Source organism: Saccostrea cucullata, unplaced genomic scaffold (genome assembly GCF_032062105.1).
Source record: "Saccostrea cucullata isolate Sc308-1 unplaced genomic scaffold, CSIRO_AGI_Scuc_v1 ctg1951, whole genome shotgun sequence".
Classification (NCBI taxonomy): domain Eukaryota; kingdom Metazoa; phylum Mollusca; class Bivalvia; order Ostreida; family Ostreidae; genus Saccostrea; species Saccostrea cuccullata.
The window spans coordinates 96,734-114,367 of record NW_026924737.1 but is presented as its reverse complement, the minus strand read 5'-3'; the positions used below and the strand labels follow the sequence as shown (position 1 = coordinate 114,367).

At 32.1% G+C, this 17,634-nt stretch overlaps 1 protein-coding gene across 1 annotated transcript; it reads left to right on the top strand.

Moving 5' to 3' along the window:
• On the top strand, window positions 1-17,123 carry LOC134267175 (uncharacterized). The gene is made up of 6 exons (XM_062749393.1): window positions 1-183; window positions 1,768-1,949; window positions 7,984-8,113; window positions 8,293-8,355; window positions 8,581-9,179; window positions 16,482-17,123. Exons 1-6 carry the CDS (start codon window positions 111-113, stop codon window positions 17,121-17,123), a joined length of 1,689 nt encoding a protein of 562 aa, XP_062605377.1. The 5' UTR covers window positions 1-110.
• Window positions 17,124-17,634: the final 511 nt, after the last annotated feature.

The window sequence follows — 17,634 nt, the reverse complement described above, 5'->3', positions numbered from 1 at the left end:
TTAATACTTACGGTACTCTCAGCACACGGGACTATAACATACATATCAGTGATAAGGAGTCAGTCATTGACCTAGAATAACAGTCCATAGATCACCCCGGACCACTACCAATGGCGCCACTCATTGTCTGGTTAAGTTTTCTGGGCGCAGTTACTGCACAGTCTTGCCAGGTCCATTCTGATAGTAAGTAGACAACCCTCTATCTGATGCCTCCAGAAAATACTCCAAACTCACCAATGGCATGATAAAAATGTACTTAAAAAATAAACAATACTGACAACGTTAATAATCTAGAAGAAACCCCCTTCTCAGTTAAGCGAAATTGTATGGTACTTTTTGTGGGTCTTTAAAGGTATAAAAAGAAAATTTGATCAAATTTTGTTAGTTTTCAAGTATTACATTTTTCAAAAGTGCAATTTTCAAGCATTTAAGTATTTTCATACATTTCCAAACTAAAGCAAATTTTATTACAGGAGTTTTAATTAAAATATCCATGAAATTATTTCAAACAATGGAGCAAAATCGGTTAAATAACCGACTTACCTTAAAGTGCAACATGCTTTCAAAAAGTCTGCTTCGTATGCAAACTTAATTTGATCAGCATTGTAGTTTATTATCTCACAATATATAGATAATTGTTTGAATAAAGTGACTTTTTATTTTATTTAACTTTGATGCACTTTCATATTACTTCCAAGGTTTTAAATTAAGACAATTTACTGTGAAGATGGGATATTACATTTGTACTTGAGCTTTCCAAAAAAAAAAAAAAAAAATAAATAAATAAAAATAAAAATAAATAAATATAAAGAAGCAACAACCAATTACTAAAAATCAATTTTATTTCTGTAAAACAGCAACAAACAATTTTCCATATTTTACAAAATAATTCAATATGTGATGCTGTTTTGTAACACATTGACATATTTATATCAAAGAGGCAAATACCCGTAATTTACCTGCAATTTACCATGTCATTTTATTACGAAGAATAATAAATTTATAACCTTTTGGTTTAAAATAGCTCTAAAATATAACTATAAAAATATCTTCTAGTAAAATATAGCTATAAAACATTCATCTATGAAATCCAACTTTTAATATATCACTCCAAAAAGAACGCTTTAATGCGATACTCGACCTGACATTTTGCATGTGATGCTTGATCATTTTAAAAAGTTAAGTCAAATATTATGTTCGATGTCAAAAGGTACATGTAAGTTACCTTCGCATTCCTTGAAACTTTAAACAGATTAAAGATAGAAACCAAATATAGAAGCGATATATTTTGTATGTAAATAAATTATGGAATGAGACTTCTCGTATATAAAAAATAGATCAGAAGTCTATTGAAGGTCTAAATCATAAAAAAAATGAGATGATGAAAAAAAAACCATGCGAGAAGCAGTAAATATGCTTTTGGTCCATGCATGTGCTCACCACTCACAGTCAAGATGATAAACGAATCAACATTATGAATTTTTCAAAGTAGGCGAAAGTTCACGATGAAGATAATTTTTATTTATATCAGGTGCTTTCCCCCAACATCCAAGAAAAGAGTGCAGGTAAAAAAAGTCATGAATGTTGCTCTGATTTTCAGATTATAACAATATTTTTCTTTTAGATTTAAAGAAAACCATTTTTTTCATAACAATGTATAATGTCAATCAATTTTTATTTAAATTTTATACTTAAAATACTTTGAATACATGTATAGTTAAAATGATAAAATGTATCATTTTTTTCACTTGTCTTTATATTTAACAGCTTTTGAGGCAGACTTTTGCCAGATGAAGGCTGCAGTTGATGTTCTTAAAGGTGACACGCAGCGGGTCTCTAATAATGAAGTAGAACTCTCCAAACTATGGCACACCATTCACGCAGAAACGAAGAGTATTTACGACAACCGTAAAATGATTGATGTCATAAAAAGAAATTTGACTGATCTGGTAAGTGGAATACTAGAAAAACTATCGATTTCTCAGTCAGAGTTCACAAATTTTATAGAAAACTCGTATATTAAGTAAATTAATTTGCTTGTAAACACAAGATATTGATTATGCTTGACATGCAATTTCTTTAAAATGTTTCCATAAAAATGCAATGATGCGAAAACAAGTATTCCTATTAATAAATGAAATGATTGTGAAGTGTAATACTTAAATGTCAAAATTGTGGTCAACATAATGACACAGAATGTACAGAGCAGTCAATCAAAATAATAAACGGATAAACTAATGTACGAGTTGGATTTACTAGAAACACCAATGAATATTGCTATAAAGGGAAAGGAATACTTCAGTTTCAGACGAAAATTAAATTCTCGTGCACATAGAGAAAGGGGTACATAGCAGGTTTTGATAAATATATGAAATAAGTGGAGATTACGAACAGTATTCGAGCTCAAAAGTCCATTCAACATTACAAAATAGGACAGGAGCAAAAACTAACCTCAAACACATCAGAGGTGGGATCAGGTGTCATGGAGGACTGAGCACCCCTGCCTACCTGTCACACCCGCCGTGTACTCTGTATATTAAACATCCTCTATCTATGTGAAAATTTCTGTTAAGCAAAACATATTTGGCAAAGTATAAGTGTTCCTCTATAAAATTTTTGTAATAATTTGATAAAATATATGGAAATATTGAAAAGAATTTTAAGTGTAAAAGTTCACACGAACCTTTGAAGCATCAGAGGTGGATCAGATGCCATGGAGGAACAAGCATTCCCTATCATAGCCGCCATGTGCTCCTTGTCATATTCGAAAAAAAAAACGTAAATCAATGAGTTAACAAGTGATTTGATGCAAAGCATCGAATCGACTGCGAAAATGTATCATTTTAGTATTTTTAAAGAATTTTCACAAAAAGGAATCCATAGGAAAAATTCAAATTAAAAAATGCATGAACATGCATGGTACATTTTTTGAAATTTGAATTTCAGTGTGATCAAAGGAAATGAATAAATTCGTGGATATTGAATAGCATGGTATCATCATAGAATTATTGAATCAAATACAACTCCTACAAGTATCAAAAATGCCAGATTTTTAATGAATTTGAAGTAAACATTGAATTAAAAAGAAAAAATATTGAAATTGAAATTTAAATTGAAATAAAATTGACTTCATAAGAAAAGGATTGAAATGGATATTTTATTTAGATTTTATAATTATACTCAATAAAACAGACTTCTTGTCTAAAAAGGTTTTGAATTTACTAGGGGGAGGTAAATGTAACTTTTACATCGTGATAGTTCTATCAAAATATATGTGCAGTGCAAAAGAAAAAGTTAAGATAAAATATAAAGCGAATTAAAAAAAAACTTTTTATTCATGACTTTTTTGTTTGTTATCAATTAAAAATTGCATGTATTTCATTGAGGCAATGAAAAAATAACGCTTCCATTCACCATGTTCTGACACAACCACAAATAGACCGGCCGTTCCTGCGACCGATAATAATGAGCTAACAATTACATGTAGTTTGAAAAAAACGTAGTTCCTGACAATTTTATTGTATCGAATATACACATTTAAGAAATGATGACTTCCTAACGAGACTGTTGGTACTCTTGTTTCATCAACTTGTTTGTCAATAACATATACCTCGTTTAAAAATTGTGTAAGCGTACAGCATTCTTTAGCGTATCGATACAACTGAGAGATATAAATCCCTTCTGCAGGTGATTAATGTTTATTTCTGCATAAGAAAGGGAAGTCGACCTTTGAAAAGATAAAGTCATCGATTGTATCATAAAGCATCGTTGTAAAATTACCATTCACGTCTTTTTCTAGTGCAATATCCAAATATGAAACATGTATGTCAGACTCCGTGGTATCTTTGTACAAAAATGAATATTTCTTGTCAGCACAGGAATGGCAGAAAAAAAATAAACACTGTGAAGTCATCAGAATTTATAGGGCCAACTTTTGTGGATTGCTTAGATTATACAGATTCTGTGGGACATATTTCGTGTATTCCGCCTTATTTACCTAAGAAAATATGGCCTTGAAACCCTGATATTTTCATTTGTGAAGGATGTAAATTCGTGAAATTAGTGAATCCACGAATTTTCACGAATATTAAGCCATCACGAAAAGTAATAATTCCACAGTAATATGTAAATCAAGATTAGGCATTTTTTCTGCAACAGTTACAACAAAAATTCCCATACAACCATCCAAATAAAAAAAGTGAATTGTTTAAATAAGTGCTATTGGGTGTAGTAGACTTATGAAAAATATTCTACCCTTTTCTTTTATAGACAGAAATACAAAATCATCATAAAACACTCTGTACATTACAGATTTATAAGAAATGCTTGGCGCTACTAGCTAAGACCAGTTTGCTGAAACCGTACTTTTTTCACGACTAATTCGCTTCTAAGATAAAGTTTCTTGACGGTTTTTAATTTTTTGTTTTGAATTTTAATAAAAAATATCTTGATGAGAAGTTTATAGGGAAAAAGATCCTAATTATTATGAACTCAGTGTTCCTTGCATTAGCTTAATAAGCAGCAATATGATGTTCTAAACATTTGGTTCTTAACCAATCTCAAAAATGATTAAAGATTAAAATCTAGGTTTTTAAGTAATTTTTGTCGGATTATATGCCAAGGTGGTTTCTTTTGCTTTGTTGGCCTGACGTTTTGTATATAGGCTAAGCCTTTATTTCGTTTAATCAGCATTATCTAATTATCACAGAGGTTTTGTTGAGCATTTAGCAGCAAGAAGTCCATCCAAACAAGTGAAATAATTGTCTGCTTCTAAAGTGTAACTTAATGAATTGATTAAACGAAATCTGCACAGAGAGAGAGAGAGAGAGAGAGAGAGAGAGAAAGAGAGGAGAGAGAGAGAGAGAGAGAGATGTGGAAAAGCTGCTTTAAAGGAAGAATTTTTTTCTCTCAACACTTTTGCGAATATGAATTCATTAAATTGGTTTGAATCGAAATGATATCCTGAACTTGAACTATTTTCATTATTCTTATCTTTATATCTTTATACATGCACATTTTAGTAGCTGAAAATTTTCAATTATAATAGGTTTAATGAGAAAAAAGGATTTAATAAGATCTATACTTAAATAATGAGCTGATTTGAAAAAAAAAGATTTTGTTTAAAAAAAAAAGTAAAATGAAAAAATAAATAAACAGTACAATTCTTACTGTCAATGCAAACTCCAAGTTCTTTTTTAAATTTTTTTTATGAATAAGTGGTCAATAATTCAAAATAAAAGAAACAATGGACAGTTTCTGAATATTGCTATAGATGTAAATTCTTTAGCTAATTTATCTTTATCTGTAACTTACGTTTATTTTGTCGATATTTAATGTGATTTATTCTTGGTAAAATGCTAGTACTAAAAGGTACATAATTTGATATCTTACTGCTCTTAATAAACAGTATAAGGAGAGTCAGATCGCCAGATAACTGTTTGTAGATCATTATTAGGAAAAGGAAACCGACTGTGATGAAAGTTAAGCACTGTCACACCTTTACAGCAAATTTAGGCTTCCTGTAGAAAACAGGATTCAGATTTTGATAAGCAAAATTGTGTAAAAAATTGATAAAAATCTCACAGGACGCTAAATCTCGTACATCTCTAGACGTTGATGTGGATTTTAATATCCCTGCTTTATTAGTCTAGGTCACTTTGAAAATTCTGAAGTACATGTGTATAATTTTTGCTTTTGAACGAGTGATGCTGCATAAATTCATTTGAAAAATCATAATGATAACAATAAACTTATATTTAAAGACAAATGTAGAGATTGCATCAGATTAAATACATGTTAGACCTGTCAACAAAGCTTCGTACCAGACGTACCTAGACGTTAACGTAAGCACTGATTTTGAATAGCATAGAAAAAAAAAGAGATTTTAAACCTATGGCAGAATGGATTATATGGAGATAACGAACAGTATTTATGCTTTAAAGTCCTTTAAACAATACAAACCAGGAGCAGAGCAGACACGGGCCTCCGAAACACCGAGATCGAGGAGAGAGCATTCCCTATCGAATGGTCACACCCGCCCTGTGCTTCTTGTCGTGATCAGGAAATAATGGTAAATCTGTGGACAATTCAGTGTGTAAATAATGGCCTAATAATAAAGATGAAAAACTTCAGTCGGCGTTTGATTTAATAATAGATTGTATTTGCTGGCAAGTCTTTTATCGACTATAAAACTTACAAAATGATGACTTTAAACGAGGCTGCTGGCATTCTTGTTTCATCAACTGCTGTCGGTAACTTTTTCTTTTAGAAATTATTCGTACACAGAGAATGCTCTTGCGAATTGAATCAACTGATATATAAACCTATGTGCAGGTGTTGAAGGTATATTCCTGCATATTTGAGGTTGACAATTGAAAAGTTAAAGACATCACGTTTATCATAAAGTTTTATTGTTAGATTACCATTAACGTCTTTTCTTACTAAAATATCCCAATACAGGGTATGAAACAGATGTGTCAGACTACTTAATTGCCTTCTCACAAAAATGTTTAAAAATATGAATAGACTGGGAATTTATGAAAGAAATTTGCAACTGAAATAAGTAAATTAAATTTGTCAAATTATATTGTCCTTTAATTATCATACACACAACGAATCTCATGTTTGTAATAAAAGTTAAAAATACTAATGAAAGTGCAATAAAGTATTTAAAATGGTTTAAAATGCATCCAAGAGCGTCATCATACTTTCAATATTTCTAGTACAAATTAATTAAATTTATTATTTATCAAAAACAATATATCTTTTGATGACGATTTAGACATTAAAAAAGGGGTATAAATAACGGATAGCTAAAAATAAATAGGTCAATCACTTGTTTAGATGTTATCATTGATAAATTATAAATAAAGCACTTGAAATCTAAATATAACATGCGCTTTCTCATGTTTCACTTTTACTGTCGTCTTATGTCTATTCACAAATACTACGAGCGCGAAAGTAGAGCATTGATAAGATTTATAATCTGAATCAAATTTTTTATTTGCATGATTTCCAATCACAAATAATGTAAGGACAGTTTTCGGTGAATTAAAAATGGAAAAATAAAGTTTAAACAAACTATTTCTCTTTAAAACTATTCGTAATTTGTAAATGATTTAGCGAAAAATTAATTTAAATTTCTTAGACAAACATTTTTGACATCTAAGTTCTTTAATCTTAGAAAGAACGTACTTCAACGGGATTTAACAAACTCTAAATAGGTTTTCCTATAAATTTTCAAGCTTGACTACTTTTAATTCTCATATTGCATGTTATTGAATGTATCTCTTTTTTTCTTCTTTTTTGTTGCATGTTTTCTACAATTCTTATTTAATGAATGTAATCTTAGTGTTTATTAACCTTGACCACAATTCGGGGTAAAGGGCGCAATACACATATGAAATATTAGTGAACAGGAGAACTAGTGGTTCTTAATGAACCCCCCCAAAATACGGTTTAATTCGTAAAATTCAAAAAAAAAAAAATAATAATAATAAAATAAAAAATAAAAAAAACAACAACAGGAAATTAAAAATGCATACAACATGTACAATTTGAAGGTAAAAAATCAAATAGAATATTCTACGAGCATAAGCACATCATTTAATTCAAAGATTTTCATTTTTTTTTTGTATTCATAAAAAGGAATAAAACACTCAAAATATCAGAGTTCACTTATAAGTTCTTTATTTTATTTTATAGTATTTATTTATTAACAATATTTATCATTTGACTTTATAATAATGTGTCGAGTGAAACCAAATTAATTTGTCGCCACCTATTTTTATGACTCCGCATCATTAGTGCATCAGGGAAGATCAAAGGAATTGCGCGTATTAATTTTCTCAGATTCTAAAACATGAAAATGAAAAGCTATCATTTATTCAGTACAGCTGTAGGTGTTTATCTCTATACACATCTTCTGTGTCTTTGAAGGATTTTTTAATTTCTTAAAAGTTTTCTTTGAAAATCATTTCATAGAGCATCGCACCAAATACCAGCCCAGATGTAATGGAAAAGTTGCATAACATTACATCGACTTTGGACGATAAAATGAAGAACCTCACCGACACTGTGACAGCTCTCGAATTCCGGATGAGGCAATTAGAAAGTACTTACTGAAACTAATTACTGTAACAAGAGTCTATTAATTTCAAAACAGTAATTAATTCATAATCAATAGTTCAAGAATTATTAAATTTTTTATTATTCACATGCCTTTTTGTAAGATTATAGGCACCACTGCAAGTGGTTTAGTTATTATTTTGTTTATCTTAATTTTACAAACAGTAAAGTGCAGCAGCTGTGGCACGCGAGGTCATCCGTGTGATTTACAACCTTGTGAAAATGGCGGTAAATATAAGAAATCTGATCGAGTGGACATACATGTATGTGTGTTATATAAATTAATTAACTGTTTTCAGAAAATTTATTACTTCTGCAATATTGTGCGACATGTACATGTATAAAGTATTTCTTTTAGGCATTTATTTTTAACTAGCTTGTACATTGACGAAAAACTATTATTTCAAGGGAGGTCATCATGACATTTTCATTTGTTCTTTTTTTTTTTTCAAGGAAAGTGTGTGGAGTTAGGAAAAGATTTTTATTGCGCATGCCCAATAGGATTCGCGGGAAAACTTTGTGACGTAACAGATCATTGTGTACCATCACCCTGTTTGAACAATGGAACATGCGTGAATAATGTTGTTTCTCATACATGCCTTTGTCCTCTTCCCTATACTGGCCCCAACTGTACAATCGAGCTGACCGTCTGTGATACAAATCCATGTGCAAGGGGCATGTGTGTTCCTGACGGAAGGAACTTCAAGTGTCTGTGTGACCCAGGTTTCTACGGCGATCTATGCAACAGCGTAGTCGACTTAAGTCTTATCACTACAGCATCTTCAACTTTACCATCAAAAAGTACAAATTCAACATTACCCCCCAAAAGCACAACTTCAACATTACCATCAAAAAGTACACTCTCAACAATCAGTTCTACGCCATTATCAGCAAAGAACACGACACAGTCTCCAACAGCAAGCACAACACAAAATTCTACAAAATTGTCGTCACAGGCCCCTACCTCCCCTTCATCACTTACACCAGGAACAAATATTACTACTGCAACCGATCCCTGTGCTACCCCGTCTGAATTTGTAGAATTATTAAATGTATACATGTATACTGAAGGAAATAAAATACATGTATGCGTATGCATATAAAGCGCGAGGGGTTAGTTTTATAACCTCATGTGTTTCATTTCACATCCCCCAACAAATAAAACCATCAACCACGCTCTTTATGTCTTATATGCAGAAGTCACAGTACTGTATATATTCATGTTTTCAAACCTTTTGATATTTGTTGCATTCAAGACATATGTCAACCAATATCTCAACCAATTTGATTTGGTATAAAATTACATTGCATAAGCTCAAAATCTTCTTGTATCGCCCGGAAATGATTAACACACAGACAGTATTTGTGATTCTTTATGCACTCAGGAAAAAGGGTAAATAAACAGAATTCTTTAACTTGTATTACTTTTTCTTTCCAAGCAAATACGTTTCCATTTCTGAAAATAGCACTATTAAGAAAAGTAACCACTGCCACACCGCGTCCTTGTAATTAACAACTTGATCTTTTGCTTCAGATTCGATTTAAATATCCTTTTTAATCTGTAAAAATAAGTTTTGCGATTCTCCTTGAAATTCTGTTGGTCAGTACACACATTTTCTGTAGCAACAACATGTATTCAGTTTATCAGAATTTCGGAGAGATTTAAAGACCTGATTTTAATGAGACTGATATGCTTCTTATTACTTTTAATTATTTTAAAAGCACTTATACTTAGCCACTCAAGTGCTTACTTCTTAACGTTCTCGAACCTTTGACCTTTTTACATGTATTTCAATTTTAACTTCATTATAATCAAGAAATCGTAAGCTATTTTCTAATTTATGTTGTAAATGTTACAAAGTTCATCAGCGCATAAACGTTGAAGAATGACCATGAAAATCGATACTTAAGAAAGAAGTTTTGAAATCATAAACATCATATTGAATATTGAACGGTTAAATCACATGTTACTGTCAAGGATCCCAAAGATAAGTAATTTAGAGGCCTTAATCCTGAAGTGTAACCTTATGTCAAGGTTGTTACACAGCAGCCACAAATTTAATGTCTTGGCGATGATGAGTGCCTAAATAAGTCGAAGCACAGACACGATCTTTGGCAGCTTACGGATATATAATTGGCGAGTACAGTAGCCCGTTCTAATTTAATGGGATGGGTAGTTACAATTGAATAGCGATATGGTATTTTTGTTTTAAGAAAAAAGTGGTAAAAAGGTAAAGAACAGTGGTGGATCTAATAAAATATCTACAAACAAGACAAGTTGGAATCAGGTTCATATGATGAGTTAAAGCGTCTTCTGTGAACAGAACACACCCGCTGAGAGTCCTATCTTTTGATCAGTTAGGTGGAATATTCTAACAAAAGGTATGATAGAATATGTTCTTGACTATCGAATAAGTTGGAAGACGTTAACACCATATGCAGGTAATAATGTAATCTACATGAATATTACAAGGGAAGTTGCCACTGGTAAAGCTGGAGTAATCTTATTTGTCCTACAATGTAGGAGTTAGTCGGTCCTTATCTTTATCCATATATTGAGTAGATGCGACAACCTGTTTTAACATTTATATCAAGTCGACGTTTGAATTGAAGGAATCTTTGTTAATTGATTATATATGTATGTGAATGTGTTGTGGGCCACAGTATTCTAATGAATTTTGAAAAAAAATGTTTTATATACATATGTTAGTTTTGAATATTATTAAGATTCCAAAGAATTAATTTGAATTACCATATCTATATTGGATTCCGAAACTTCATAAAAATCGTTACAAACAAAGATACATAGCAAGTTCCAGTAAATGCTCAACCTAGCCTCTTTTTCTTACTCCTCACTAAGATATTAAGAGTAGTGAAAGAGAAACTTCAAGAATACTGTGCAACAATATATTCAAGATGTGGTGTAAATCAGATGTGGATACATAAATATTCCAAGGAACTTTTGGACAATTCGGAATCACCAGGTTTTACCAAAATCAACAGCATAAAAACTTATGACTTTTCAACTTTATACACAACCATTCGACACCATAAATTAAATTTCAGGCTTTTTGATATCATTGACAGCTGCTTTTTTTTTTTAAAAAAAAAATAAGAATGGAACTCGCAAATTTACTTACCTTGTCATTGGTCATTTGCAAAATTATTTTGTTTAAAACATTCTGATTGTACACACAAGTGCTCTGAAGTTGACATCAAAAAGATGCTCGAGTTTCTGATTGACAATATCTATGTGGTTTTTTGAGACCAGGTCTTCTAACAATTTATTGGAATACCCATGGATTCCAATTGCGCCTCGTTATTAGCAGACCTATTTTTGTATTCATTTGAAGCAGAATTTGTCAAAAATACATGAAAAGAAGGAAACGCTTGCATGGTCTTCAAGTCAACATTTAGATATATCGACGACCTATATTATCAATTAACAATGGTAACTTCCATTTTTATGTCGATACGATATATCCCAGTGACCTTGAGATAAAAGATACATAGAGTCAGACATATCTGTATATTTGGATATTTTAATTGAAAAAGACGTTAATGATAATCTAACAACCGAGCTGTGTGATAAACGAGATGACTTTAACTTTACAATCTTCAACTTCCCTTAATTATGCAGTAATAAACCTTCATCACCTGCATATGGAGTTTATATATCTTAGTTGATTTGATGCAAGAGCATGCTCTACGTATGAACAATTTCTAAAATGAGGAAAATTATTGACAAACAAGTTGATGAAACAAGAATATAAACATTCTCGTTCAAAGTCATCATTTCGTAAGTTCTATAGTCGATACAATGATTTTTTTCCAACAAAACAGAAGTTATCATTGATTCAAATGCTGACTAACGTGTTTCATACTTATTGTTAGTCCATTATTTATATACTGAATTGACGACGGATTTTTTCCGTTATTTCCCGATCATGACAAGGAGCACCAGGTGGGTGTGACTGGTCAGCAGGAGATGCTCACTCCTCCATCGTACCTCATCCCACCTCTGGAGGTCCATGTGTGCTCTGCTCCTATTTTGCATTAATTTTGTTTTATGATGAAACGCCTAGTATCTGAAGACTACATTGTGGTTGTCAAAGAGGAATTTCATCATCTTTTAAATATCAATTGAAGAGTATTTAGAATAAAAATTAGAGTGATATTTAACCCCCTTCCCCGCAGTAACGCATTTTAACGCATATACCATTTCCTATTTCTGACGCAAAATCACGCATTTACCGTTTCCCCACAATCACGCATTTTCACGCACTTTAAAAAGTTCATTAAATCTTCAATTTATTGCCAAATTCCAACTTTTTCATACTTGCTTAATCTCACAAAATAGGAAAAATTATTTTCTAATTAAAATATTACGTCATGATATTATTTACGCTAAACTGTAGAGAAACTTGTACTCTGCTAGAAAGTGCTTGCGGGGAAATAGTAACGTAATATTTCTATGACGTGAGGATTCATTTTAATTTGCATTACAATTTAGTAAGTTGAAAAGTGTTAACATACTGTATACCGTTTTTTTTTCGCCTCGGGATATTTTTGTTTTGCACTTGTGAACAATTATGTCACGTTCTTAATTCGCCCAGTCATTGTTCTGTTTAAGAAATTATCAGATATTCTTTGAATTCGCACAGTTTTAAAATTGCCCAATCACGATCAGAAAGGGGCGAAAATAAAACAAGGGCAAAAATTTTCCTGTATACAGAAGTAATTTTGTTAATGACCAATCTGTTACATGAATTTTCTAATAAACTCCCTGCAATATACATTTCTCTACATTTGTAATATGTCCAGTTTTGTTAGTAATTGTATAAGTCAGCAGATCTGCAATGACATCTGGGATTCACTGACTCTCTTTTATTATTTGATAAAATTACTTTACCAGATTGCTAAGACTTGAGGATGTAAAAGATGAAAATAAAACTGTTCGTGAACAGGGTAAAATGCGGACCTATGGAAACACAAAAAGGAATTAGTAACTTATAGAATATACCAAGTCCTTGAATACAAATTTTATGTGAGGTTTCATCCATTTAACTGTAAAATTCTGTAAAACTCTACATGTGTGCTGGGGCAAGAGAGATAACCATTTGTTATAATTGCTTAGCTCGTTCAATCCGTAAAACCAGCGTACAAGGTTAAGAAAGTAGTACAATGCAAAGTGCCCAAGAAATGTGAATTTCAGGTCTGATAATAAAACTGATAGTGTAATGAAATAACTTGATGAATTAGCTCTTGTAGATGAAGACCACTATCTTAAAATTTCTTGTGATAAAAAGTTGCAATCAATGCAATCCTGAAAATATTTTGAAACAATTATTAAACTGGTTTAAAATCTCGGAGTGGTCTTTAGTTATCTAAATGATTAATAATTATTATCGTCCAATGAAATTCTTTTCAAACATTTAAAAGAAAAAAGAAATGAAAAAAACCAACATATTATCAAGTTGCTTTTAAAATAGGCAATTTTTGGTTAAATCCGGCCTCTTCTTGGTCTTCCAGATCCTTGAAATCTCTGAGAATGAGAACGGCGTTGATTGTCTATCAACAAGGATTCTAAATGATCTTTTTGATCCTGTAATTCTTCGAGGGCCCGCAACAGGGCGTTGTTTTGGTCCCTTAACTGATGAGAAGTCTTTTCGGCGTCCGCCTGAATTTTCATGACATACTGATTATGTTCACTGCCAATTTCTTGTAATTTCCGTTGCATTAATTCCATAATGACTCTGTCACCCTGAGCGTCTTCTTGTAATTTTTGAATTTTCTTAAGATAGATATTTGAGTTGTTTTATTGTTGTTTTAACTTCTTTTTAAGTTCCGCATTTTCGTTTTGTAATTTTCCGCCTTCATTTTCAGCTGCTATTAATTGAATTACCATACCTTTTCTCTCTTCATTGGACGTAAGTAGTTGATTTTTAAGCTTTTTTAGCTCAGTTCGTAGGGAACCTGATGTGTCACACAAAGAACGGAATTGGTTGTCTCGAAGAGAACTGAAAGGCAATTCTCGCAGAATTCGTTTATTTTCCAGATACTTGCATAGTCGTTTTATGTCCCGCGTCTTTTTCTTGATAGCAACCGGTCCTTTATTATCACTTTTAGGTTTCGATTCTTTAATCCTCGTGAAGCACATTCTAGAAAAATGTCCAATTCTGTGACATTTGTAGCACTTCTGATTAAATGCAAAACATGAAACGTTAGGATGAACGTTTCCGCACCTTCCGCACACTGGATACTGACATGAAAGAAAGTTGAACTTTTTCTGTCTCCACTGCGGTCGGAAAGAATAATCCATTGCTGTCCTCATACGTCTACTTCATCTGTATCTATACTGTCAATTCTGGGGAAACTCGCTATTTCGCTCTTGTAGAGGTCCAGGATCTGACTACTACAATGTATATGTAGCAGCCCCGGGTGTCGTTACCCTTAGGTTTCTCACACCAAGTTTTACGGGTTGATTTCGTCCGTCTATAACTGATTCTGGTTCAACCGTGAGCTTTCCTCTTATTGTTGAACCCAGATTCTTTAAAAACTCAAGACACAAACACGAGTTACAAATTTTGTACTTTTATATAGAATCAGCGTGGAATAAACTTTTACATGAGTTTGGGATATATCAGTACCGAAGGTCTGATTCCAACTGACTATAATTTTTCACAACAAAACATACATACTGAACAAAGACAGAGTAAAATAAAAGGATTAACAAAAGGTATATAGAAATCAAGTATCAAACAATTATTGAGCGAATGGTGACATTTTAGCAGTATGTATATAATAGAATTAAAGATGAAAGATTAAGTGTCAATAAATATAAACAGATGTCAATTAGGGGATTAAGTGTCCATCTCTGGCTATGCCTCGGGTGGGATTAAGGCTGTGCGGAATTTATAAAATTTATCACATTTGTCGAAATATATGAATAGTTTTTATAACAATTAACACAAAGTCCGAAAAGTTAATTTTCACATTAATTTATATTAAGTCCGAAAATGGCGTATTTTACACCGTAACACATGCTCCTATTAATTGCTATCACTTCTGGATTAACTCTTAACAATAGATGCCAGAATAAGTGAGAAACTCTTCGGCAAGTTAAATCAAACTCTAGGTAATAGGGGACGCTATCCTTGTGAGGCTCCGTTAGGGATATCAATTAAAATCTATTAATGACAATTGTAATTAAATATAATTATCCCCCTTGAGTGACCTCTCAAAGGATAGGTTGAAGGTTTAAGTTTGTTATCCCGTCTCCCTCCCGTTACTTACGCTCGGGACACGAGACAATAAACACTGTATAACCTCAACCTTGTCATATTTTAAAGGTCAGTATTGAAACTTTTACTTATTTTATATTTTTATCAAATATTTAGCATTCTTAGTTATGAATTCAGTTTTATTCTATATTAAGAGTTAGAATTATCATTTATCAATTATAGTTAGGATACATATTTATTGTAAAAGATTAATTATTAGTCATCACATTATTAGGTATAAATTCCTTTAAAAAGTTAAGCTAACTAAGTCAGGGAATAAATATCGTACTTCGTCGCATTATTATTAAAGTTAATTATACTGTTCTATTCCCTTCTACAATATTTTGTTCAATGTTATTTTGTTAAAATGATGTCACTTGTTAAATTGTATCAGACGCCATAACTTTTGTAATAATTGTAGCACCGGAAATGTAACCGGAAGTAAGTTTTCAATATGGCCGCCAATATTTAATGGCGGACCACTGTATTGTATCTTTAGTATAAATTTAAGTACTTGATCATTTAATTCAATATAAATATTTCATGTTTTGTACATTAATATCAATCAATAACATCTTGTAAATTAATTGATCTTTATTATGTTGTAATATACTTACTTACGCTCGGGACACGAGACAATAAACACTGTATAACCTCAACCTTGTCATATTTTAAAGGTCGGGCCAACAAGGAATATCCAAAGGGCCAAGGACAAAGGTGTACTAGCGTAAGGCAATCCAGAGCTAATTCCCTGGCGGCTGAAAGCTCGCCGTAATACGTGCTACTACATATACTTTGTAGTAGTCAGATCCTGGACCTTTACAGAAGCTAAACAGCGAGTTTCCCCAGAATTGACAATGCAGATACAGATGAAGCAGACGTATTAGGACAGCAATGGAGTATTCTTTCCGACCGCAGTGGAGACAGAAAAAGTTTTACTTTCCTTCATGTCAGCATCCAGTGTGCGGAAGGTGTGGAAATGTGCATCCAAACGTTTTGTGTTATGCGTTCAACCAGAAGTGCTACCGATGTCACAGAATTGGACATTATTCAAGGACGTGTTTTACACAGATAAAGAAAGCAGCACCAAAACTCGTAGATGAAGGACCAGTCCCAAGCAAAAGGAAAGCTCGAGATAGGAAAAGACTGTGCAAGTATCTTGAAAACAAACGAATTATGCGAGAATTACCATTCAGTTCTCTTCGAGACAATCATTTTCGTTCAATATGTGATACATCGTGTACTCTACGAGCTGAGCTGAAAAATGTTAAAATCCAGCTATGCGTGTCAAATAAAGAGAATAAGAATATGGTGATCAAATTATCAAAAGCGCAATGTGAAATCGAAAAACTTGAAAATCAAAATATGGTTATGAAAAAGAAGATGCAAGAACAATCAAACAATTCTAATGATAACATATTTCGTGAGAAAATTCGAAAACTGAAAGAAGATGCCCAGGCGGACAAAGTCCTTATGGACTTAATGCAGAGGAAATTAAACAACATCGGAAAGGACTACAGTCAATACGTAGTGAAAATTCAAGAAGAAGCTGAGCAGACAGCAAAACAATTAAGGGAGGAAAACAACGCCCTGCTACAGACCATCCGATTATTTAAGGATGAAAGGGAACATCTGCTAGCCGAGTTTGTAGAAAATAAACAATATCATCCACGCAGATATCAGGGAAGACAAAGAAGAGGCCGGTTTTATTGAAAAAAAAAATCAAAACACGAGGACGTGTTTTACGCGAAGGCGGAGCATGTGTTACGGTGTAAAATACAACATTTTCGGACTTATTATAAAATACTTTGTAAATTAACTTTTCGGACTTTGTGTAAATTGTTGTCAAAACTTTTCTTATATTTCGGCAAATGTGATAATTATATAAATTCCACACAGCCTTAATCCCACCCGAGGCATATTCAGAGATGGACAGTTAATCCCTTAATTGACTTCTATTTATATTTATTGACACTTAATCTTTCATCTTTAATTCTGTTATATACATGCCGCTAAAATGTCACCATTCGCTCAATAATTGTTTGATACTTGATTTCTATATACCTTTTGTTAATCCTTTTATTTTACTCGCTCTTTGTTCAGTATGTTTGATTTGTTGTTGAAAATATAGTCAGTTGGAATCAGACCTTCGGTGCTGATAGTTCCCAAGCTCATGTAAAAGTTTATTCCATGCTAATTCCTTATATAAAACTACAAAATTGTA